This window comes from Pituophis catenifer, unplaced genomic scaffold, assembly GCF_029215685.1.
Source record: "Pituophis catenifer annectens isolate HBS135680 unplaced genomic scaffold, rPitCat1.0.hap2 SCAF_4, whole genome shotgun sequence".
Lineage (NCBI taxonomy): Eukaryota > Metazoa > Chordata > Lepidosauria > Squamata > Colubridae > Pituophis > Pituophis catenifer.
Window position 1 is genome coordinate 131,457,237 of NW_027256884.1, and position 24,148 is coordinate 131,481,384.

The following is a 24,148-nucleotide window of genomic DNA, read 5'->3' on the forward strand; positions in this document are numbered from 1 at the left end:
ACCCCCCCTCCCCGCCCCCCCCCAGCAACCTTTTATGCTGGAGAGAACAGCCTCCTCCCCAAGGACGGGCGAGTCACAGTCTGCTGACGTCCCAAATCCTCCGAACAGCTTCAGGGCAAATTTTATTCTATCTAATCTAGAACGGATTCTCTTTCAAGAAAAGTGCAGATCGTGTTTCACTGCACAGCAGGAGAACGTTACAGCCGCGTCTCGGTGGGGCTCTGCTCTCCAAATTCAGAGGAGCCCCCGTCCACCCACCCACCCACCCACCCCCGGCCATCTCGGATCCGAATTAGGCCACTTCCTGCGGAGCTCTCTTGGCAGGCTTTGGGGGAGATTAAGTCAGCCTTTTATTTCATGAGTAGTAACTCCAGTGTGGAAGATCGGCACCGGGTGCCAAACGTCGTTTATTGGGGAGCTTGGAAAAGTTGAAGACCCTTTGGTCGCCAGGGTCAGTAGCTCAGCACGGAGTAGAGTTCAGTAATTTCTGTCCCAAAGGTGCCTTTTCAAGAGGCAACTGGGCTTCCTGATTTTTCTTTGAAGGCGTTTCGCTTCTCATCCAAGAAGCTTCTTCAGCTCTGACTGGAGGGTGGGGAAGGGAGGGGTTGATATTCTTTGCAGAGCCGAAGAAGCTTCCTGGATGAGAAGCGAAATGCCTGCAAAGAAAAACCAGAAATTCCAGTTGCCTCTTGAAAAAAACACTTTTGGGGACAACTGTGACCTGGAGGACGGAGAACCTCCAGAGACATTCAGTAATTTATGTACAGGTACTCCTTGGTTTACGACCACAATGGAGCCCAAAATTTATGTTGCTACGTGAGACACCTCTTAAGTCAGTTTTGCCCCATTTTACGACTTTTCTAGCCACATTTCTTAAGTGAATCACCGCAGTTGCTAAGTTTGTCACATGGTCGTTAAGTGAATCTGGCTTCCGCATTGACTTTGCTTGTCAGAAGGTCACAAAAGGGGATCACGTGACCCTGGGGCACTGCGACCGTCATAAGTGTGAGTCAGTTGTCAAGCATCCAAATGTAAATCATGGGAATGCTGCAACGGTCATAAGTGTGAAAGATAGCCATGGCTTGCTTTTTTTCAGTGCCGTTGTAAGGGTCACTAAAGGGACGGTTGTAAGTCCAGGACTGCCTGTATCTGTTCCCAAGGCCGGCCAGGTCAGGATCACAATCACCCCCCCCCCCCAAATGAATTACGCCAACCTCCTCCTGCTTGGACCACCAGAGACGTCTCTGGGTCAAGGTGACTTCCAGACGCCCATCTGCTCCTTCAGAAGGAACTTAATCCGGCCCATTTCCTCTTCGCCAACTGCTCCCGTGTCTTGTTGGGATTGAGTTTCGGCTTGTTCATCCTTGTCCAGCCCTTGTGAGGACTTAAGGACCGGTCAAGGTGGCGAAAAAGAGCCCTGAGCCCCTCCCCTCAGAGGGACCGTCCCGTGGGGCCTGGCAGGACAGTGGCCAGGGGGCTTTGCCGGGGCTGCTTCTGGCTCCACAGACGGAGGCAGACGCCCCTTCTGGGCGTGGCTGGAGAGGAAGGAGCAGCACAGGGCAGGGCCCAGCCTGGCTGGATGCTCTGGAAAGGCGGCCCTGCTGATGGCACGAAGGGGATATTGGCTACTCAGGGTTGAACTCTGAGGTCCTCGAGGTCTCTGAGGAGGACCTCGTTTCATTACCTGACTAGGTAGCATTTGTCAGGGCTGCACAGGTGGAGGCGGAGGATAATGAGGTCCTTGGTGCTCTTTGAGCTTCGTAGGTTTTTTGCAGATGTTTCATGAGCCAACTAGGGAGCCCCATCAGCGCTAGGGATGGATGGGGTTTGTGGAGGAGGAGGAGGAGGAGGAGGAGGACTCCTTGGTGCTCTCAGAGCTTGGTTGTTTTCTTGCAGATGTTTTAGGATCCAATTAGCTAACCTCATCATTGCTAGAAGGGAGGGAGGTTTGTGGGGAGGAGGACAAAGAAGGGGAGGAGGAGGAGAGGAAGGAAGGAAGGACTATGGGGTCTTTGGTGATCTCTAAGCTTGGTGGTTTTCTTGCAGGCGTTTCATTACAACGATGTTGCCCAGCTTGGAAATGAAAGGTCTGCAAGAAACCCACCAGGCTGAGAGAGCACCTGGGACCCCGCAGGATCGTGGGTTAGGGTTAGGGTTAGGGTTAGGGTTAGGGATGGTCCTTCTGGTGAGATACGGTAGTAGGCAGTTCCCCTCGGCTGTTGGTCTCGCAGAGTTTTCATTATCCAAGTAGGTGACCTCAGCGTTGCTGGAAGGGTTGATTCCCGGCATGTTTATCAGCCAGCAGGTGCTGGTGGGACTCTCTCCAAAGAATGCTGAAAAGCGGCCCCCGCCCAACAAAGGGATGGACTCCTATTTATGCATCTGAGGAGGGCGGGAGAGACGTAAGCGTGCATGTTTATAGGTAAGGGCCTCAAGTTACTACTTGTAGGCAGTGGAGCTCAGGTTACTTCTGTTTTCCTAGAGAAGCCAGAAAGGGGACCGAAAAAGCAATAAAACGGGGAAGGAAACCTCTCCCATAAATCAAGAGGAAGTGGCTGTTTAGGAAATTTTGGACTCAATTGTGGTCATAAGCCAAGGACTATCCTGCATATCTCACAAGGTGGCTTCCAGCTAGGAATAAGGTGGCTAATAAAAGGATGAAAGCATTACCTTGGTCACCAAGTGAAAACCCTCAAAGAAAGAAGACACCATCAAGCCCGAACAACAGTTGGTGCCGCTGTTCCTTCTGACCTCCCCGGGTAATGATTTTCTTTATATATATATATATGTATATATATGAAAGAAAATAAGAAAAAAGAAAAGTGGGGAAAAGGAGAGGCTAAAATTTTGGCTTCTGCCTTCCTTTCCCTCCAGTAATTGCCATCTGACACTTTCTCCTCCTTCCTTAACCTCTTCAGTTCCCAAATCCATAAATCAGCCCCTCCGTCTTTCCTTCTTTCAACCAAAAGTCCATATAAGGCTCCCAGCCTTTCAAAAGATTCCTTTATCATTTTTCCCCTGACCTTCTGGGAGATAGTTTTCTAGCACCAAAATGATGTATTTATTACTCCCAGCCTTCTGTTTCAGAAAGTATATATAGATAGAGATATGAATGAAAATGTGATGTGCTTCCTGGCCGTTTCCCCCAAGGTGGAGAAGGCGGTGGGGGCCAGGACTGGGTGGGAGGAGGAGACCCCGGGAGGCATCTCTGCCAGCAGGGACCACTGAGGAAGGATTGCACCAGGGTGGAGATGGCTCTTCTCTTCCCATGGGGTCCCCGTGTTTGTCCCGTGAGGCAGATGCCCACCAAGAGAAGAGAACGTTGGTAGCTTAGGGCTGAACTGTGGGGGCCTTGCTTCTCTCTGATCTGGGTTCTTTGCTTGCAGACGTTTCATGACCCATCTGGTAACATCATCAGTGCTGGAAAAGAGTGGTGTTTGAGGAGTGGAGGAGGAGGAGGAGGAGTACTGTGGGGCCCTTGCTTCTCTCTAAGGAAAATAATTGGTGCTAGAAGGAACTTGGGCTTGCATAGTGGAGAGGGGGGGGGGAAGGAGGACGACTGTGGGTCCCTGGTATTTGTTTCTTTGTTTAGAAAATTTATGTTGTCTGAGCTTTTTTGCAAACGTTTCATGACCCAAGTAGGTAATATCATCATTGCTTGCAGGGAGGAGGAGGAGGAGGAGGACTGTGGGGTCCTTGGGACTCTCTGAGCTGGGTGGTTTCCTTGCAGACGTTTCATGGCCCAACTAAGGAACAGCATCAGTGCTAGAAGGGAGGGGGGTTTGCTCTCTGTTTACAGACAAGTGGCTTGCCCTGTCAGTGTTGGTGGGAGTGTTTTGTTAAAGAAGGATGGTTTTTTTTCTTTGCCATCTGCTGTTTTTGCTTGATATCTTGTGGATGTTGTCTTCCATAACTGCCACTGCTGGTCAGCCGCTGAGGGCAGTTGAGAGGAAGAGGAGGAGGAGGAGGAGGCGTTTCTGGGTCATTTCTGCTGCTAGGTTGGTTTTGGGAGTGGGGCAGATGATTCCCCACAGAGCAGGCCCCCTGCTTCCCCCCCCCCCCTCCAAGCCTCCCAGGGACCCTGACGTGAGTTGGTCCGTTCCTAAACTCCGTCCCTGATAGCATCTCTGGTTCTGCCCAGATGGTACGGTACGTTCTGTGTAAAAAGCAGCACTGCCTGTTAAAACAATCCCCGAATTGTCCCGGCTGTCAATCTGTCTTGGGCGGAGGGAGGAAAAAGGAAGGGGAGGGAGAGGGATGATCATGGCTAATCGTGAGAAAGAAGGGGAAATGTTTTTAGGAAGAAACCAACTTCCACTGAATGATCAAGAGGGGATTTTTTATAAGTCTTGGGTGAAGAAGAAGGCGGTGAGCCACACTTTGGGAATCTGGGAGTCCTGAAGGCTGAGCAATTGCCCTCTTCCAAAATGTTGTGTTGCAGCCTGTGCGACAGCAGCCGCCGCCCTTGGACTTAGACGCTGCTTCACGGAGCTTTTACAGCCCTCTCGGAGTCAGCCGACGTGGCCCCCAACAATCTGGCTCCTCATTTGATTCACCTGAGTCAACCTGGAGCCCATCAGGATTGAACTGCCCAACTGCTGGCAGTCGGCACTCCGTATAAAGCCCTCAACTTACAACCACAATTGAGCCCAAAATTTCTGTTAAGTGAATTTTGCCTCATTTTATGACCTTTCTTGCCACAGTTGTTAGGTGCAGTTGATAACACGGTTGTTAAGTGAATCTGGCTTCCCTGTTGATTTTGCTCGTCAGAAGGTCGCCAAAGGGACACTGCAACCGTCGTAAATACGAGTCAGCTGCCAAGCCCCTGAGTTCTGATCAGGGGGATGGTCGCTAAAGGACTACCTGTACTATTGTCCCTCTATTTGTACCAAGTAAGGAAGAGACGCTCTTGTGGTCCTCCTGCCTGCCTGCTGCTTCATCCCTGGAGGCCTTCAAGAAGAGGCTGGACAGCCGCTTGTCTGAAATGGTCGAGGGTCTCCTGCTCCAGCAGGGGGTTGGACTAGAAGACCTCCGAGGTCCCTTCCAGCTCTACTCTTGGAAGCAACTAAGGCCGAGCCCTGCTGACCGTTGGCTCAGAGCCAACCATGGTTTAGGCCAGGTGGTCTGGGAATCCGACATCAGGGAAGGACCCGGCTGCGGAAAGCTGCCCCCGATTAGCACCTCTCTCTCTGCTGGCTTGGCCGCTCTCGGATTATGAGGCTGGTTTGGTTCCAGGCTGCTGCTGCATTTTCGCCCCTCTTTAGCCTCTTCGTGGTCAGCCTCCGCATTCCTCCAGTGGCTGGCCATTACCCTCTCTACCGGTTGAATATCTTAGTGGCGATAGCAGAAGGTTTAATCCCCTTGGAGAGGGTTGATTCTGAAAAGCCCTGCTGGGCTTCGTCTTTCTCTGCTCATAAATCACCCCGGGAGAACGGAAGGGCTGACCCCGGTCGGTCCCCGCAGGAGGCACCAGGCAGGGCCGGTTGGGAATGCTGGGAAGAGGGGCCGGCTGGATTAAGGCATTTCCAACTGCGCAACTGCCAGGCGCTGTGAAAGATCGTCATCGGCTGGAAAGAGATGATGCAGTTGTGATTCTTCACTGGCAGGTGAAGGAGGCAGGAATGGCGGTCGGCCAGAGCTGTTGCCAGGAAGGAGGGTGTCTGCTGAGCTACTCACCAAGGGCACCCTGTGGCCTTATGGCCTGGTGAGCCAAAGAGGGAGGCCGTTGCTGGGCCATGTGGAAGGAGGGAGAGTTACATAGAACATAGAACAATAGGTTGGAAGGGACCTTGGAGGTCTTCTAGTCCAACCCTCTGCTTGAGCAGGATAGGCCTATACCATCCAGGTCAAATGCATGTCCAGCCTCTTCTTGAAAACCTCCAATGATGGACCACCCACAATTTTTGGTGACAAGCCGGCCCACAGAAAAAGACAGTTGGAAGGGACCTTGGAGGTCTTCTAGCCCAACCCCCTGCTGGAGCAGGAGACTGTATCCCATTTCAGACAGATGGTTGTCCAATCTCTTCTTAAAAACCACCAGGGATGAAGCATTTACAACCTCTGGAGGCAACTTCTGTTCCACTGGTTAATTGTCCTCACTGTCAGGAAGTTTCTCCTTAATTCCAGGTTGCTTCTCTCCTGGGTTAGTTTCCATCCGTGGCTTCTTGTCCTGCCTTATTCAGGTGCTTTGGAGAAGAGGGGGACCCTTCCCCCCTCTTTGTGGCAACCCCTCAGATATTGGACCCCCGGTCCTTCTCTAGGCTAGACATCCCTAGTTCCCTCAATCGTTGTCGTCTTCTTCTTCTTCCTAATTATTAATTCCTAATAATGCTCCACGGCCCATAAGTCCCCCCTTCTGGAACCTTCTCTCTTCAAGTGACAGCATCCAGCCGGGTGTTTGGAGAGCCATTCGCTGCAAGGCTGTTGGTTGGTTGTGTGAGCCTGGCATCCAGCACCCAGGCGCATCGAGAACAGAGTTGGGCCGAGCTGAAGGAAGAAGCTGTTGAACCATCCTCCAGGTCATGGTTGCCCCAAAGGTGCTTTTTCCAAAACGCAACTAGACTTTCTCAGGTTTTCTCCTTGAAAACATCTCACTTCTCGTCCAGGAAGCTTCTCCAGTTGAGCTGGTCGTGGGGGATTTTCTCTGCCTGGGTCCCAAGAAAGAGGGGTGGCTTCAGTTTTGCTTCCCCGGAGGGAGGCTCTTGACCAGGCTGGCTTCCCCGGCTCCTCTGCCCTCTTCCTCGATGGCACGGACTCCCCCCGGCCTCTCGGGCAGCCTGCAAAGTTGGAAGGTTCTCTGCAGTGTCCAAGTCAGGAAAATGTTTTTACCTTTTGGGCAGGAGAGGCAAAGGTTGATCCTTCGTCTTGGCTAGTCCCTGGCTCCGGGACCAAAGGCTGCCTGACTGCCAGTGGCCGTGGCCGTGGCCTTGGCCGTGGCCGGCTGGAGCTGCTGTTGCTTCGTGGAGTGCTGGAAAGTCAATGCGGAGACGTTTCCCTGCCCAGACCATCCGGGCTTCTTGGGGTCCCTGCAGGGAACATGTTTAATGTTCCTTTTCATTAACTTTCAAACTGTCTTTTAATTCACCCTCGGCTTTTAAATTTTATATTATGGCTTTATGGTTTGATATTTTATCTGTATGATGCCCAAAGTCCCTCCGTGAAGGAGATATGAGACGGTTTTAAAACTAGATAGAGATAGATGAGAGAGAGAAAGAGGGAGGGAGGGAGAGATGGGTATAGATGGATATAGGAGATGATGGGTGGGTAGGTAGATATTAGAGAGAGTGTTTAGATAGACAGACAGACAGATATGCACAGGTGGGTGGATGGATGGATGAGAGATAGAAAGAAAAAGAGCTGAATAGATACCTAGGTAAAAATGAGAGAGATACAGATAGATACATAGATATAGATAGGGAAAGTCCTGAGTCCTTCGGGAGAAGGGCGGTATACAAATTTAAATAATAATAAAAAAAGAGAGAAATTAAAAAATGGTTAAATAGATATGAGAGAGAGATACATAAAGGGGGATAGAGAGAGAGAAACAAAGGAATAAATAAGGTAGAGAAAAACAGACACAGAGATGAGCTCTAGGGAGAGATGAGAGGGAGAAAGAAAGAGAAACAGGTATAGATACAGTAGATAGCTAAAGAAAAGAAAAAGATAGACGAATAAATAGTACCCCAATGTTCTCTGTTAGAAACTCTGCTGGACCTTTCTGCTTTGTCATTCCCACGGAAGAGAACGGATGACTATTGTTAGGAATATATTAGAATATATGCTAATCCAGGAAATGAGCCCTCTTGTCTGGGGCAGCCCTTTCCCTTCAGTCTTGGGCAGGAACCGGTTGTGTTTCCATCCCGACGGAGCAGCGAATAACATTGGCAAGGAAATGGGCTCTTTGAGGCAGGAAGCCTTTCCCGGAGGGAGGATGCTCAGCCAGCCAGAGGCCTCTGGATCTCTGCTCCCCTCCCGGTGGGGAAGCTTGGAGGGATCCCACTGCTCCTTTGGTGGGTCTGCTGCCCATTGGAAGGAATGCAGTTGGGTGCCTTGTGCCAGGAGGAGTCCATCCAGCCTCACTCTTTTTAATTATAGTTTCCATAAATTAGGAGCCAGCAACTAGGATGATTAAAGGCCTGGAGATTAAAACATAGGAAGAACAGTTGCTGGAATTGAGGATGTCTGGTTTAATGAAGAAGAAGCACCAGGGTGACCTAATAGCAATATTCCAACATTTGAGGAGCTGCCCCAAAGAAGAGGGGCTCAACTTATTTTCCAAAGCACCTGAAGGCACGATGAGAAGCAACAGGTGGAAACTCATCCAGGAGAGAAGCAACCTGGAATTAAGGAGAAAGTTCCTAACAGTGAGAACAATTAGCCAGTGGAACTGCTTGCCACCAGAAACTGTGGAAGCTTCATCACAGGAGGTCTTCAAGAAGAGATGGGACAGTCACTTGTCTAGAATGGTATAGATTATCTTGCTTTTCAGGGAGTTGGATTAGATGATCTCCGAGGTCCCTTCCAGCTGCATTCTGATTGATTGGTTAGCATGGTTAGCATGGGCATTGGTCAAGGACCTGAATATTGAAATCTGAAAAATTGTAAGAAATAACGGGTAAAACAAGCTTTCTCAAGCTCAGCTACGTTAGATGGGTAGACTTCAACTCCCAGAGTTCCCCAACTAGCATTTCTGGCTGGGGAATTCTGGGAGTTGAAGCCCATTCTTATAGTTACTGAGATTGAGGAGCATGGGGCCACAGAAGTCTTTGTAGGCCCAGCATGAGGAGAAGACTATGACCCTCCACCATTGAGGCTCGAGGGTCTAGTTACCTCCTTGGCCCAGCTGGTAGCTTTTGATAGACCTGGTCGGTGCCTTCTCTTGCACAAATTTGTCTAAATCCTTGGGAAATCATTTATGTTCCTTGGTGGAGGATTTTTGATCACTCTTGGCCGCTCAGCTCAGTCTTGGGCATTTGTGTCGGGATGGCCTAAGGATCCCTGACCTCGGGAGGGCTTGGACCAGAAGACCTCAAGCCCAAGGACTCTACGGCTCTTTAAGTACAGGACATCCTTGGGAGAAATTTCCTGGCGGTGGGAACAGTCAAGCAGTGGAAGGGCTTGCCTTCAGAAGCTGTGGGTGCTCCATCACTGGAGGTTTTTAAGAAGAGACTAGACAGCCATTTGACCAGGATGATATAAGGTCTCCTGCTTGAGTAGGGGGTTAGACTAGATGACCTCCAAGGCCCCTTCCAACTCTTGTTAACTCCGTTATTCTGATTCGAGTATTAGGTGGACCATAGAGATGTCTCCTTATAGCTGGGGGTGGGGGGACGGGGGGACGGACATGGTCTGAACTAGAGTCCTGTGGGGGCAGAGCTTGAATGCGGAAGAATTATTTTTCCCTTTCCGAATCTGCTGGAGGCCTCCCTGGTTCCCTCGGCTTCCACAGCAACACTCTGGCTGTGCCAAGTGCTGTTCAGCAGGGACTGATGGTGGGGCCGATAATCCCCAGGCCGGAGTGGAGCTGCTGCCAGAGCATTGAAGGGCGAAGCCAGGAGGAGGCCGGCCGGGCCCTAGACGGCAATTCCTGGATCTAATACAACAGAAGAAGAGGGGAGGAGGAGGGAGGAGGAGGAGGAGGAGAAGAGAAAGGAAGAGAGGAACAGGAGGAGGAATAGAAGAAGAGGGGAGGAGGAAGAGGAGGAGGAGGAGAGAAGAAAAAGCAGGAAGAAGAAGAGGCAGAGAAGAGGAAAAGGAGGAGAAAGGAAGAGAAAAAAAGGGAAGGAAGGAGGAGGAAGAGGAGGAAGAAGAGGAAAAGGAGGAAAAAGGAAGGAGGAGAAGAGGAAGAAGAGAAGGAACAGAAAAGAGGAAGAGGAGGAAGAAGGAGAAGGTTAGTTGAGAAAGAGAAGGAAGAGGAGGAAGGAGGAAGGAGAATTATTTTATATGTGTGTGTGTGTGGGGGGGGGTATATTGTGTTTGTATATATATATAGAGAGATGAAATTTTATACAACAGTTTTAGAGCAGGGTAACCCCCTGTCCCTGGGATCATCCATATATACAGTATATATAATGGGTGCACGTTAAGTGACCTGTTCATGAGTCCTGAGTCCCACCAGGTTTCCCATCATCCACTGACTGATGGGGCCACATGTTTATCTTCCCTTCGTAGCCAAAGGGGCTGCTGGGATCCCCTCAATCTCCATGCGCAGAAAGAGGCCCCGGAGGCCCCCAAATATTGCAGCCTCTCCCAAAGTCCAGTCGGTATGTCTGGATGGCTTCCTCCCAGAAGACGAGCGCTTTAAGCCATGGCACAAAATGCGCCTGTGGAGAAAGCAGGATTCCGGTTCCGTCTCCAGCAAAGAGACCAGTTTCCTGTTTCTGGGCAAACATGACGAGGTCCGATATAGTTCTGGTTGAATAATTCAAGAGCTGTGGACATTTTCGATGCTGATCTTAAGACAGTTCCCCACTACAGGCAGTCCTTGGCTTATGACCGCAATCGAGCCCGAAGTTTATGTTGCCAAGCAAGAGGGTTGTTAAGTGAATTTTGCCCCATTTTCCGACCTTTCTTGCCACCGTTGTTCAATGAATCACTGCAGTTGCTAAATTAGTCACAGGGTTGTTAAGTGAATCTGGCTTCCCCTTGGATTGTTGCTGGTCAGAAGGCGGCCGAAGGGGATGGCCTCTTGATCCCAGGAGCAAAGTCTGGGTTTTCCTCCCTGTTTCCTGCTCTTTTTTTTTTTTTGCTTTAATTTATATGCCGCCCTTCTCCGGAGACTCAGGGCGGCTTACAATAAATTAAGCAATAGCCTTCATACTTTTTTGTATATGCTTTCACCTGCCTTCTCCTGTCCCCGTCAGCCCAGAACAAAGACTTCTTGGTTTCCACCTGCTCAGAAATGGGGCGGGATCAGCCCCGGCTGCCCTGATGGGATGAAGGCTTGTAAAGGACATTCTGGCGGACTCTGCCCCCTTGCCACGCTCCCTTATCTAGGGTGCCTCCTTCCTGCCTTCGAAAGGGATTTTGGCCCAGTTCCCAAGAGGGTTTTCCCAGGACAGAAGCTACGATCCAGGCTGGGGAATTCTGGGAGTGGAAGTCCGCCAGGCTTAAAGTTGCCAAGGTTGGAGACCCCTGCTCTTGACCCCCCCTCTTCTTACTGCTTCATCTGTGGCAGTGACGGATGGAAGGGTGGGTGGGGGAGACCCTCTTGCCAGGAAAAAGACCCCAGCCCTCAGCCAGGACAGTTGCAGGCGGAGCGACTGGGATGGGCTCATCCCGGTGTCTGCATTACTGGTTGCTGGGAGACCAGATAAACTCATTCTTTCTTTCTAATACATGGTTACAACACCCAACATTAAAGAAAGCCTCTGGCCCACATCAGCCATGCCTTGTGAAGGGCTACCCCGCCTTCTCACCCTCCCCGTTTGGACCAACCAATCAATGACTCGGTCAATCAGAATAGAGCTGGAAGGGGCCTCGGAGGCCTTCTAGTCCAGCCCCCTGTCCAAGCAGGAGACCCTATCCCATTTCAGACAAGTGGCTGTCTAGTCTCTTCTTAAAAACCTCCGGTGAGGGAGCAGCCACAACCTCTGGAGGCAAGCAGTTCCACTGGTTAATTCTTCTTCAGACAAATGGTTGTCCAGTCCCTTCTGGAAAACCTCCAGTGATGGATGAATTTCTGGCAGTTTTCCTCCGGGGATCCCAGGAGCTCAAAATCCACTTGCCGACTTCTTAATCCTGCCCTTCCTGTGCCCATCCTTGCTCTGTGTCTCTGACGCGGTGGCCGAAAGGACGTCGGGAGAGTTTTTGTGCGCAGAGACACTGCCAGGATTTTTGGGGGGGGGGGGGTGTAGCAGTTAAAAGCCAGGTTCTCTTCTCGGCTATATTTCTCCGCTGGGATGCTTTTTCTCTGGAACGGGCGTCTCTTCCCCACCTGTTTGTCTTGGACCAGCCGTCAGGAAGAGCTCCTGTGGTTTTGGTGCTGCAGATGAATTTCCTGGAATTACGTGCGGAGATTGTGCAGGAAGCTGCAGGAAGCAAGCACCCCAGCAGCTCCACTGCGGTTAGAGCGAAGAGGTAGCCGCTGGTCCTTCCTCGCGGCCGTGGGCCCACCCTGTCCCTCCTGGCTGCCACCCCCCCAGGGGATGCGGCTCACCAGAGGTTCCCTGCCCGGGTGGGGGCAGAAGAAGCCCCGGGATGTTGTTGTTCTCCTTTGCTGTGTTTCTAGGCTGCCTTGGCCGCTGCTGCCACTCCCTGCACGGGGCACAGTCCAAACAGAGGCTGGGGCTTGTGGGCCTAGAGGAGGCCTGTCACCCCCATCCTGAGGCCACCTAGGTCATTGCCCTCATGCCTCCGCTTTCGGCCCAGGGCTGGGAGACGGGCAGGGGTCACGGGCGATGAGGTTGGGGGTCTGGGGAGAAGGCCGTGGCAAGTGGGCGGAGAATGGATAGGAATATTTTAGGAATATTGTTTGTAACATGCCCAGACTGACTGAGAGGGAGTGGGGGGCCATATAAATCTGATGGATACAGACAGACAGACAGACAGACAGACATGGGATGCGCTCCTTCTGGTATATCGGAATAGTAACCGGGTGATTCCGGAGCCAGAAGTTAATCGGACACATCTGGAGGGAGCCTGTTTGGGGATGTTTATAGCTGCCAGAGTCAGAGGCCTCCCGTTTCTCACCAGGTTCCTTCAGGGCTGCCTGGGAATCTGCAAGTTGGGCTATTCTGGAGGATGCCCAGGCAGGGATATTCAGAGCCCCCCAGCCGGGAAGGTGGAGGAGGAGGTGGGGAGGTCTCAGCCCAGGGCTGCCCCAAACTGACCCCGCCCACCTTATCTCTCCTAGAGGAGCCGGTCCTGAGAACGGAGCCCAGGGCGTCCATCTGCAATACAAGAATAGCAGAGCTGGGGGCAGTCGGGGGGCTGGGCCTGGCCCCACAAATGGCATCTCTGCTCTGCCACCAGAAGGCTGGCACTGGGCCAGGCAGGGGCAATTGTCCCCGGAAGCAAATCAATGGCTGGCGAAGCATCCAACAGCCTGGCTGTCACTCCTGCCATTTAGCAGAAACGGTTGAAGGCGACCAATAAAAGAGAATATTTGCAGCTCCGGGTGGAACTGGGGGGTCCTTGGGGGTCTCTGAGCTTGGTTGTTCGCTTGCAGACGTTTCATGGCCCAACTAGGGAACGCCATCAGTGCTGAAGGCAGAGGGGCTTGCTCTCTATTTATATGCAGACCGGGTGCCTGGCAGTGCAGGCAGGGCCAGAAGGAGGGGCAATGGTTTGGAAGACCCACTGGGTGCAGAACTGGTTTCTTGGTTTCTGGTCTCAAACCCGGATCTGCCAGCCCAGCCTGTGGCAGCCTTTCTCCTTGACCAGGGGCTGCGGCCATTTGCCTCCGTGGAGGCCACTTGGCCTGAGGTGCGTCCGTGGCAGAGGCCGGGCGTTGGGCGTTGTGGCGGCTGGTGTGATTCCCGAGGCGAAGGGGGGCGTTGGGGAGACTCCGCTCACGCCCAGCGCCTGGAGGAGGCTGCACATTTTTATCCCCAGCGCCTTTCTGCCTGTGTCAAGAGGGCCGCATAGTTTTGTGTTGGGCTATTAATAGACTTCTATAAACCTCCCAACAAATACAGACCTATAAATAAGAGAAAACAGAGTTTCTGGCCAGATTTCGCCCAGTTGGTGCCGCTGCTGAGGAGACGCAGCTCCTGGGATGAGCTTTGAACTTGACTTGTGGGGTGAAGAGACCTGGAGGCCAGGAGGGGCTGAACCACAGAACCTGGCCCACCGAGGAGGATGTCACAGGTTCGCCTAGTGGTTAGGGCGGTGGGGTACAAACCAGGAGACGGAGAGTTCTAGTCCCACTTTAGGCGTGAAAGCAATCTGGGTGACTTTGGTCCAGTCATACTCAGTCCAACCCAGCCACTGGGAAAGCAAGCAGAGAACATGAAATTTGCAAAATCCCAACAACCTGGATGGCTCCATTGGATCAGGGCCGGTTCCTGACCAGGCTGGGCTGCTGGTGGGCAGAAAGCCTGAAGGGTCCTGCTTGATTCTCCTGCTGCTGGGACCCCCAATACGAAGGAGGAAGGACCCCAGCCCACCCCTTTTTTTTTTAAATGAGTGGTCAGCCGGTGTGAGTGAGTGAGTGAGCCGGGAGTCGGCCCAGCCTTGGGGAAAGGTTCAAGCACTTCGCAGCTATCCCAGGAATGCAGCTCCATAAAGTTTGGGGCTGGACCGTGTTTCTCTTAGCGCCGCCCCCCCCCCCTTTCCCTGCTTGCCAAAATATGAAGCAGCGGAGACGCCGGTCTGTTAGTCCTCCAATGGCGCTCATGTCCGGCCTCATCGCGGACAGCTTTGGGGAAAAAAAATCACAATTTTCAGGCTCCCTATTCTTGGCGGCTCTCTTCTTCCCTCCTCGCGGTGTCTGTAATTTGAGGGTCCTCGACTTACAACTGTCTATTTAGGGACCATTACAAGGGGACTGAAAAAAAAGTGACTTTTGCCTGTCCTCACACTTGCGACCGTTCCTCGCATTTACGATGGCTGCTGCATCCCCACAGTCACGTGATTTCTATCATTTCAAACTGATCTAACTAGCAAATCCCAGAGGTACAACTTCATCTTTTTTTCCTGTCCAGGTTTCCAGGTAGGAACAAAACTAGATATATTCTTTTCTCCGATTAAGCCGGTTAATTTGGCCATCTCTGCTAGCTCCATCAGCTCTTAATGGGTGAATTTCTACTCTTCGTTGTCTTCAAAATGGCTTGAGCGCTTCATGCTTTCGAATTCCGTCATAGGCTGTGCATGCTAGGAGGTGTTGACTCACCAAAGGTTTTTTGTTTCAATTACTTTTTTCCCCCTGCTATGACTCCCCACCCACGCCTTCCACGTGAAGTTGCAAAAGTGCATCGCGCTTTTTCGCTTTCTTGTGTACACCGATTCAGTCACTCTGTAAGGTCAGGTTTTCCAGTCACCCTCTCTAACGCTCTCACCGTTAAGAACAGGGGGCTCCGAGCTTCTGTCCCAAATCTGCTTTTTCAAAAGGCAACTGGATTGTTTTTCCTTGAAGATATTTCGCTTCTCATCCAAGAAGCTTCTTCAGTTCTGATTGAATGGTGGAGGATTTATATTCCATGCAGTCCATGGTCGTCAGCACTCTCTCTGAGAATTGTTGAGGCCACTTGGAGGTCTATCTGTGCCCTCGGGGTCGCCTGAATAGTGCAAATGGATGTGGAACCTCCTTGGATAAACCTCCAAGCAGCCTCAGTGACTTTCAGAAAGAGGAATATAAATCCTTCCATCTTCCACCATTCAGTCAGAACTGAAGAAGCTTCTTGGATGAGAAACGAATTGTGCGGAATCAGTTGGATTATGTTACTGAAAGGACAGCGGGACACAGATTATTATATATCTTGGAATCAATGGTATAATTGGATGTCAAATTGAGCTATAAATAGAGATATCGGATAAGGATGTCAATTGGTATATGTAATAGATTTTTGTACGTTACCCTATATATGTAATGGGACAAGTTTATTTCCTTCTCGCGTTGTGATGTAGACCGCTATAGATTTAATGTTTGTTGGATGTATAAGATAAAATAAAATTTTAAAAAAGTAAAAAACAAACAGTGGGTTGGACTAGAAGACCTCCGAGGTCCCTTCCAACTCTGTTATTCTGTTATCCATAACATAAATAGGAGTCCAGAGTCCACTGGAAATAGGCGGCCAATAAATTTAAATAAATAACATTAACAAGAATAACAATTATGTAAAGTAAACAAATGATAAAGTAGCTTCAGTTAGAGATAAAACATGCAAATAGGAACTGAGGGTGTCAATGCATACGCTAAGGCCTGCCCAACAGACTCCAGTTTTTAATAACTTCGGAAAAGTCAATATTGACCGGGTTGGCATCCTTCCCGGGGGAGGCGTGAGGGGTGGGAGCTATTCCAAAGGGTGGGTAGCCCAGCGGGAAGCCTGCCGTCTCTTCAGAGGAGTGGGAAACTTAACAGGCAGGGTGGGACATTTGGGTTGGGGGGCTGAGGCTGCTTGGAGGTGGTTGTCTGTTGAGTGTGGTGGGGGGCAGTCTGGGGTCCCAGGAGGGGGAGGATCTCCTTCCCACAGGGCAAAGAGACAGCAGAGCTCGGAGGCCTGGCGGGCAGGAAGAGAGCAAGGAGGGAGCCTCCCTAGCACTTCACAGGGTAGACAGCTAGTCCTCCACATACAACAGTTTGTTTAGTGACTGCTTAAAATTCCAACAGCACTGAAAAAACTGACTTATGACACTTAACGACCGTTGCAGCATCCCTGGGGTCACGTGATCCAAATTCGGGCGCTTGGCAGCTGACTCATATTTATGACGGTCGCACCCTCCCGGGGTCACGTGATTCCCCTTTTGCGACCTTCTGGCAAGCCAAGTCAACCGGGGCAAGAGAGGTCGTAAAATGGGGCAAAACTCACTTAAGAAATGTCACATTTAGCAAACAGAAATTTGGGGCTCCATTGTGTTGAGGATTAACTGTCACTGGTTTAAATAAACAAAGAGAGGAGGAGGAAGAGGAAGAGGAGGGCAAGCAAGCAGGAGCCGTTCTAGGTGAGGAGGGGAAGCTGTTCAGTGAGGAAGGGATCGGCTGGGGGGAAATTGGACCCTTCATGTGTGCGTGTGACATCTCGCTTCTGTGTAGCTTTTATCAATCAGCCAGAACGGAGAGGTCTTCTGGTCCAACCTCCACCTCAAGCAGGAACCCCTGGACCATTTCAGACAAACCAGCTAACCCAGGAGAGAAGCAACCTGGAACTAAGGAGAAATTTCCTGACAGTGAGAACAATTAATCAGTGGAACAGAAGTTGCCTCCAGAAGTTGTGAATGCTCCAACCCTGGAAGCTTTTAAGAAGAGGTTGGACAACCCTTTGTCTGAAGTGGTCTAGCGTTTCCTGCCTAAGCAGGGGGTTGGACTAGACTAGAAGACCTCCGAGGTCCCTTCCAGCTCTGTTTTTCTATTCTATTTTAAATGGGTTGTCCGATCTCTTCTGGAAAACCTCCAGGGATGAAGCCCTCGCAGCTTCTGGAGTCCAGCCATTCCACTGGGGACTTGTCGGGACATTCCTCCTTAGTTGCAGGTGGCTTCTCTCCTGGATTAACTTCCATCCGTTGCTTCTTCTCCTGCCTTCAGGGGCTCTGGAGAATAACTTGACTCCCTCTTCTCTGTGGCAGCCCTTCAAATATTGGAAGACCCCCAGTCCTTACCCCATTCCTGCAAGCCTTCTTCCTATGTTTTAACCGTCATCTGCAAAAACACCTCACTCTCCTGTGCAAATCAGTGGGAAGGCACGCTACCCGTTAACGCCCGCAGTTGGGGAGAGGCAGGCCGGATTGTTTGAGTCATACGCTTGCCAGAAGAACGGTGCTGGGGAAAACAACCGCAAAGTAGGAATGTTGGTGTTTGAAGTGTGGTTGTGCCCACCATTCAGCCTCTCTCACTCTTTCTTTCTTTCTTTCTTTCTTTCTTTCTTTCTTTCTTTCTTTCTTTCTTTCTTTCTTTCTTTCTTTCTTTCTTTCTTTCTTTCTTTCTTTCTTTCTCGGCCTCTCTTCCTTCTCCAGATGGTTCCCGCAGAGCCGTTTAGCCAGTTGGGGCACTTGAGGCTTTCCAGGGAAGTGGCCTGCCTTTGTGCCCCTTCCTGCTAACGCAAAGGAGAACGCCTGGCTTTGCTCCAGCGCTTTCTGACGTTGGCATGGTGCACGCTGGGTGAGGCTGGCATTTTCCCTGTAGGAGAGACACCAAGGCAGCCTTGTGCCTGCTTTGGCTGGCCTCAAGTCAGTCGGACTTTCCCACCCGGCCTCTTCCGTCACCCCTACCAGCCCAGCCTCCTGTGGCCTTCATAAAACAGCTCAGAGGGTGGGCTCAGGGAGGGGGCTCTGATGCTGCCTGGACCAGCCGGACGTATTTATGGGCACGGACTGCAAATTTGCCCGTTGGATTCATTGAGATGTTGATCCTTCGTTGTTTCTCTGCTTCGCCTCCAGAGTGGCATTTTTAACTTGGCATCTTTAAGAGCGCAGAATCCCAGGACTGGAAGGGAACCTGAAGGTCTTCTGGGCAACCCTCTGCTCAAGGCAGGAGACCTCATTCCACCCCAGCCAGATGGTTCTCCTCTTGTCTCTTTTTTAAAAACTTCTAGTGTTGTGGAGCGCCACAACTTTCTGGAGCAAGAAGTTCCACCGGTTAATTGTCCTCACTGTTAGGAAGTTTCTCCTCAATTCCAGGTTGCTTCTCTCCTGGATGAGTTTCCATCCGTTGCTTCTTGTCCTGCCTTATTCAGGTGCTTTGGAGAAGAGGGGGACCCTCCCCCCCTCTTTGTGGCAAGCCCACAGATACTGGAAGACTGCTGTTGTGTCCCCCCCTGGTCCTTCCCTTCATTCGACTCGACCGACCCGATTCCTGCAACCGTTCTTCATAGGGTTTATCCTCCAGACCAGAGTTCCCCAAAGTTTCCGGCTTCGCGGACCAGTGGGGGTGGGGGAGAGGGGGATGGTTCTGCAAGAGTGGCCAGCAAGCATGCATGTGTGCAGCTCTATTTGCGTCACTGGCTTGCCGATGCGCCTGCAGCTCACTTAAGTGGAGTACATGCGTGGTAACCCACTGCTCACGCAAGTGAGGATGCGTATGGGTGTACATGCTCACCGGCAGTTTCCACAGCCCCGTTGCACAGCCCTCGCAGCCCACACATTGGGGACCCCTGCCCCAGACCCTTTACAGGAAGGCACTAAAAAAGCGACTCATTGCAGCATCCCCACCGTCACGTGATCAAAACTCAGACCCTTGGCAACTTACGACCGTTGCAGTTCCCCAGGGTCACTCGATCCCGTTTTGCGACCTTCTGACCAGCAGAGTCAATGGGGGAAGCCGGATTCACTTAACAACCGTGGCGAGAAAGGTCGTACAAATGGGGCAAACCTCACTTAACCACTGTTTCGCTTAGCAACTTAAACTTTGGGCTCGGTTGTGGTCATAAGTGGAGGACTATCTGCGTATGGCAAGGCCAAGCATGGCATGCCTCACGCTAACTAAGCAGGCTGCAAAAGTGATGGTGGGAGAATTGTACTTTCAGACTTGCCAGGAGCGAGTTTCAGTTTGACAGAGCCTGGCAAGCCGAGTCTTCCGGTGGCCCCCGAGGGCATCCAGTTGCGAGCGGCTTCTGCCGTTTCTTTCGGGAGAATCAGCCGCCTGCAGCTGCCCTGGCCACGCTTCCTCCCCCTGCTCCTCCGAGCGTGCCCAGGGTGACTCAGCCGGCTGAGCCCGTCTTCCGCTGGCACCTGCGCGGGCAGGAGGTGGGCGGCATTCGTAGCCTCTGACTCATCCGGGCGCTTTTGGCTTTGCACACTCGGCTGGCAGAGTTCGGCTTGCTCTCGGCCCGGCCCTGGGAGGCTGAGCTGTGGGGCGCGGAGGGGAGGGGGCGCATTGCAGCGGTCCAGGTTGAAGCCCTGCCAGCCGGCAGTGCGTGTGTGTCTGTTCGAGTTGCAGGGGGTCCTGAGAAAATGTGGGTCTGAAACCCGAGAGGAGGGAGGCCCCTCCAGGCAGCCACTGGGCTGGTGTTTTGCCACATTTAACGACCTTTCTGGCCACAGTTCTTAAGTGAATCACTGCAGTTGATAAGTGAGTAAGTTACAAAGGCACTGAAAAAAGTGACTTATAACCATTTTCACATTTCCCATGGTCACATGATCAGAATTCGGACGCTTGGCAACTGACATGACTGATTATTACAGTCGTCGTGTCCTGGGGTCATGTGATCCCCTGTGGTGACCTCCTGACCAGCAAAGTCAATGGGGGGGGGGAGCCTGATTCACTTAAGGACCATGTGACTAACTTGACAACTGCAGTGATTCGCTTAACAAACGTGGCAAGAAAGGTTGCAAAATGGGGCCAAACTCCCTTAACAACTGTCTCACTTAGCAACATATATTTTGGTCTCAATTGTGGTTGTAACTTGAGGACTACCTGTACAAATAAAATATTATTAAAAATACATCTGGGGGTCCCTTCACCTTTCCCGGGTGTTTCTAACTCTCCCCCTCTCCCCTCCCCCCCGCAGAGTTCTGCCGCATCGACCAGCCCCTGTGCCACAATGAGGACGAGCAGCTTAGCTTCGAAGCTGTGCGCAACATCCACAAGCAGATGGACGACGATGCGAACGGCAACGTGGACGTGGAGGAGAGCGATGAGGTGAGGGCTCCTCTGGGCTCTGGCAGCCTCTGGGCTGCGTCCCCTTCCCCGCTTGCTTCAGGTGATCCAGGCTAGACGGATGGGGGCGTGTGCTCAGCGGAAGCTGGCAAACAGAATCTGGAACAAGGGAGCAGGCCTTCCCCCTTAGGCACACGCCTTGATGGACACTTCACCACCCACCCCCATCATCACTATCCCCCCCACCCCACCCCCACTACGTTCTAAGCCAGATCTCCTCCCTTCTCCCCCCAGTCTGATCAGCCATCGACAGCCTCCGTCCGTCCGTGGAAGGGAAGAGAGTGGACCTCCCTGGCTCCAGGCCCACCTGGAAACAGGACAGAATGTAGAGCAAAACAGAACAAAACAAACAATGAAAAATAGAATAGAATAGAGTAGAATAGAATAGAGAATAGTATAGAATTACAAATAGAATAGAATTACAAATAGAATTACAAATAGAATAGGAGAAGAGAGAGGAGAATAGAATAGAATAGAATAGAATAGAATAGAATAGAATAGAATAGAATAGAATAGAATAGAATAGAATAGAATAGAATAGAATAGAATAATAGAGTAGAGTAGAGTAGAGTAGAGTAGAGTAGAGTAGAGTAGAGTAGAGTAGAATACAGAATGAATAGAGAATAGAATTAGAATTCTTTATTGGCCAAGTATAATTGGACACACAAGGAATTTGTGCAGAAGCTCACAGTGTACATATAAAGAGCAAGTAATAGGTCATAGAGCATAAATCATAGTTACAATCATCGGAAGTTACAAACAACAACTGATAAATCATAAAATACCAATAGGAGGAGGAGAGTAGGAAAGATGGGGAATGAGATGGTGCTGTGGGAATGAAGCCTTCAGCAGAGTGATGACACAGAGGAAAAACCTCTTATGTCTGGTGGTTTTGGCATGCAGGGCCGTATAGCGGGGTCCCGAGGGGAGAAGCTGAAACAGTTTACGTCCAGGACGTGAGGGGTCTGCAGATATTTTCTCAGCCCTCTTTCTGGATCATTCATTGTACAGATCCTTCATGGAAGGGAGGCTGGTTGCCATTTTTTTCCCCTGCAGGCCTAATGATCCGTTGAAGTCTGTGCCTGCCCTGTTTGGTTGCAGTGCCAAACCAGACAGTTATTGAGTTCTATGGATTCTTTCTGATTTCAGAATCTTGGAAATGGCGATCCTGGGGTATCTCTGCATTCCCAGCTTGCCATTCCCAGCCGGGGCTGGCCTGCTCTGGTCTTCCACATGGAAAATGTTGACCTCTCTAAGCCGCCGGACAATCCTCTTCCGCCCGGCCACCTGCTGCATTCCCTCTCAGGAAGGGGCAATTCAGCGGCTCTTTCCATTCCTTGCAGGGGAGAGCAGGGAAGCAGCGTGGAAAAACCACGCTCCCTCTTGAACTCTCGAGGACCAGTCGATTCACTTGAGAAGAGCCAAAGCCCTTCATAAAATACCAAATGCCACATTTGTTCAGTATCGTTTCTCAGCCTGTTGACATCTTTAGAAAGTGTTCTTGTGCAGAGTCATGCTAACTTACATAAAAGCATGAAAACCAAGTTTCATACATCAACATCATTTCCTATACTGGAAGTTTCCAAGAAGAGATTGGAAGGCCATTTGTCTGAAATGGCATAGGTTTTCCTGCTTGAGCAGAAGGTTGGACTAGATGACCTCCAAGGTCCCTTCCAACTCTGTTATTCCGTTATACAATCTTAGGGATATTCCTTCCAGCTTTTCCTTACTTTCATTTCATCCCAAGTTGCTTTTTCATTGCTTTTCATTTTAATACATTTCACCCTACTGGAAATTCTGTGTTTATCCTTCTTCACCAGAGGTGAAATCCAGCAGGTTCTGACAGGTTCTGGAAAACCGGTAGCGGAAATTTTGAGTAGTTCAGAGAACCGGCAAATGGCACCTCTGGCTGGCCCCAGAGTGGGGAGGGAATGGAGATTTTGCAGTATCCTTCCCCTGCCACGCCCACCAAGCCACACCACATCCACCAAGCCACGCCCACAGAACTGGTAGTAAAAAAAATTGGATTTCACCACCGCTCTTCACCCATTTCTAAAAGACAGGTTACTTCCGTCAAAGTTGCTCTTCTTTTGCAAGGAAGGCAAAACAAGGCAACCCAGAGCAGCATTTTTCAACCCTGGCAACTTTAAGATGGACGGGGTTTAGTTCCCAGCATGGCTGTCTGGGGAATTCTGGGAGTTGAAGTCCACATGTCTTAAAGTTGCCAAGGTTGAGAGAGATTGACACAGAGGATCCCATCTATTCGGCATTGGACAGTTTGAAGTGCTGGGTCCAGTGCTGAAGGCTTCACATAGGTGAAAAGAAGTAGGATATCAATCGTAAAGAATATTTGTAGCTCAGGGCTGAACTGTGAGGGTCCTTAGTGCTCTCTGAGCTGTGGTTCTCTTGCAGACGTTTCATGACCCAACTAGGGAATATCATCAGTGCTGGAAGGGAGTGGAGTTTGCAGAGTGGAGAAAGGAGAAGAGAAGGAGGAAGAGGAAGAGGAGGAGGACTGTGAGCTCCTTGCGGCTCTTTGAACTTGGCTATTTTCTTGCAAACATTTCATGACCCAACTAGGGAACGTCATTGATGGCAGAGCGGATAAATGCTTGTGGGTCTGGAAAGAAGAGGAGAAGGACCCTTGGAAGGGCATTGCAAAGCAGGGGGTCGAGTGCTGCAGAGAGCGCAGGGCCTCGGAGAATGGCCCCACACTCCGTAAGAGCAGCTCGGCTGCGGAACCGATGCGCAAAGGAGCTTTGGATTTCGTTTTTGCAGGATGTGACGAAACTCTCGGTTGGCGGCCATCAATCCGGGATGCTTTCATTTTGAATCAAGCAGGGAGACACGTTGGCCGAAATGGACTCTCCCAACTCCGGAGTCTATATTTAGGTTGAGCTCTCTTTGCTGAAAGCTTGGCTGAGGGCCGGGGGAGCAATTTCCAGTCCTGTTCCTCCCAGGTGCGTCAGCAGAGCGGCTGCTGCCTTTAAACCTGCCCTTCCGGTTCTGCCTTCTGGCCTGGCAGGGCATCGCATGGCAACAAGCCCTCGCCTGCTGGAGCCTGTGTTTTCCCCCCTGCGTGCATGTTTTTCCCACCCCCTCCTCGAGTGGCTGGAGGGCGGTTTCCCAGGGGAATGGCCTTATCTAGCTTGCAGTTGATTTACGCTCCGCCTTCTGCTCCAGAGAAGGAGCTGGGGCTCTCCGAGGCAGAGAGGGTCTTTTAGGGGTGTCTCCTGGGTAGAATAAGATCGAGGCCTTTAAGAAGGGACTGGACAGCCATTTCGTCCAAAAGGGGAGAGGGTCTCCTGCTTGAGTGGGAGTCGTGTGTGTGGGGAGTGTGGACTTCTTGGATGAGAAGTGAAACTTTTGCAAAAGAAACAAAAACCCAAGGAAAGCCCAGTTGTCTTTTGGAAAAAAGGACTTTGGGGGACAACCGTGACCTGGACGACTCAGTCTCTCCTTAGAGGTTCAAAACGAGGAAGGACTCCCTCACCCATGGTGCACAGAGCTTTCTCAGTGGGAGGAAAGAAGCCCAGCAGGACGGGGTTAATTCCACCCTGCTGGGGCTTGAATGGCAGGTGGGGGGTGAGGGCAGGTGGCTGCCCCCAACAGAGACAAGGACGAAGGCAGGAAGGAAGGAAGGAGAAGAAGAAGCCTGCCCGGCCTTCAGGGCCCTGCTGGTTGTCCAGGGAAGAGTGGCCATAGCAGGTCGCTGACCGTTTCTCCCTGCACCAGAATGAGAGCTGAGAATTTGTGGCTGGAGAGAGGCCAGCCCTCCTTCCTTGTCAGGCTGCCCCTCCTCCCTCACGGCGGCTCTTGTGTGGGCCGATGACAGGGGCTTGTTTGCGTCCAGTCCCGGCTCTCCTGACTCCGGAAGTCCTCCCCATCACGGCCATG

The 24,148-nt window shown here is 51.2% G+C and overlaps 1 protein-coding gene across 4 annotated transcripts in view; it reads left to right on the forward strand.

Annotated features, from left to right (window-relative positions):
• The window catches only part of STIM1 (stromal interaction molecule 1), a 55,181-nt gene that overhangs the window by 2,474 nt on the left and 28,559 nt on the right, over positions 1-24,148 (forward strand). For all 4 annotated transcript variants that reach the window (XM_070943087.1, XM_070943090.1, XM_070943089.1 and 1 more), the window contains exon 2: positions 20,103-20,233. In XM_070943087.1, the coding sequence (XP_070799188.1) occupies positions 20,103-20,233 (131 nt within the window). The remainder of the gene's footprint in view (positions 1-20,102; positions 20,234-24,148) is intronic.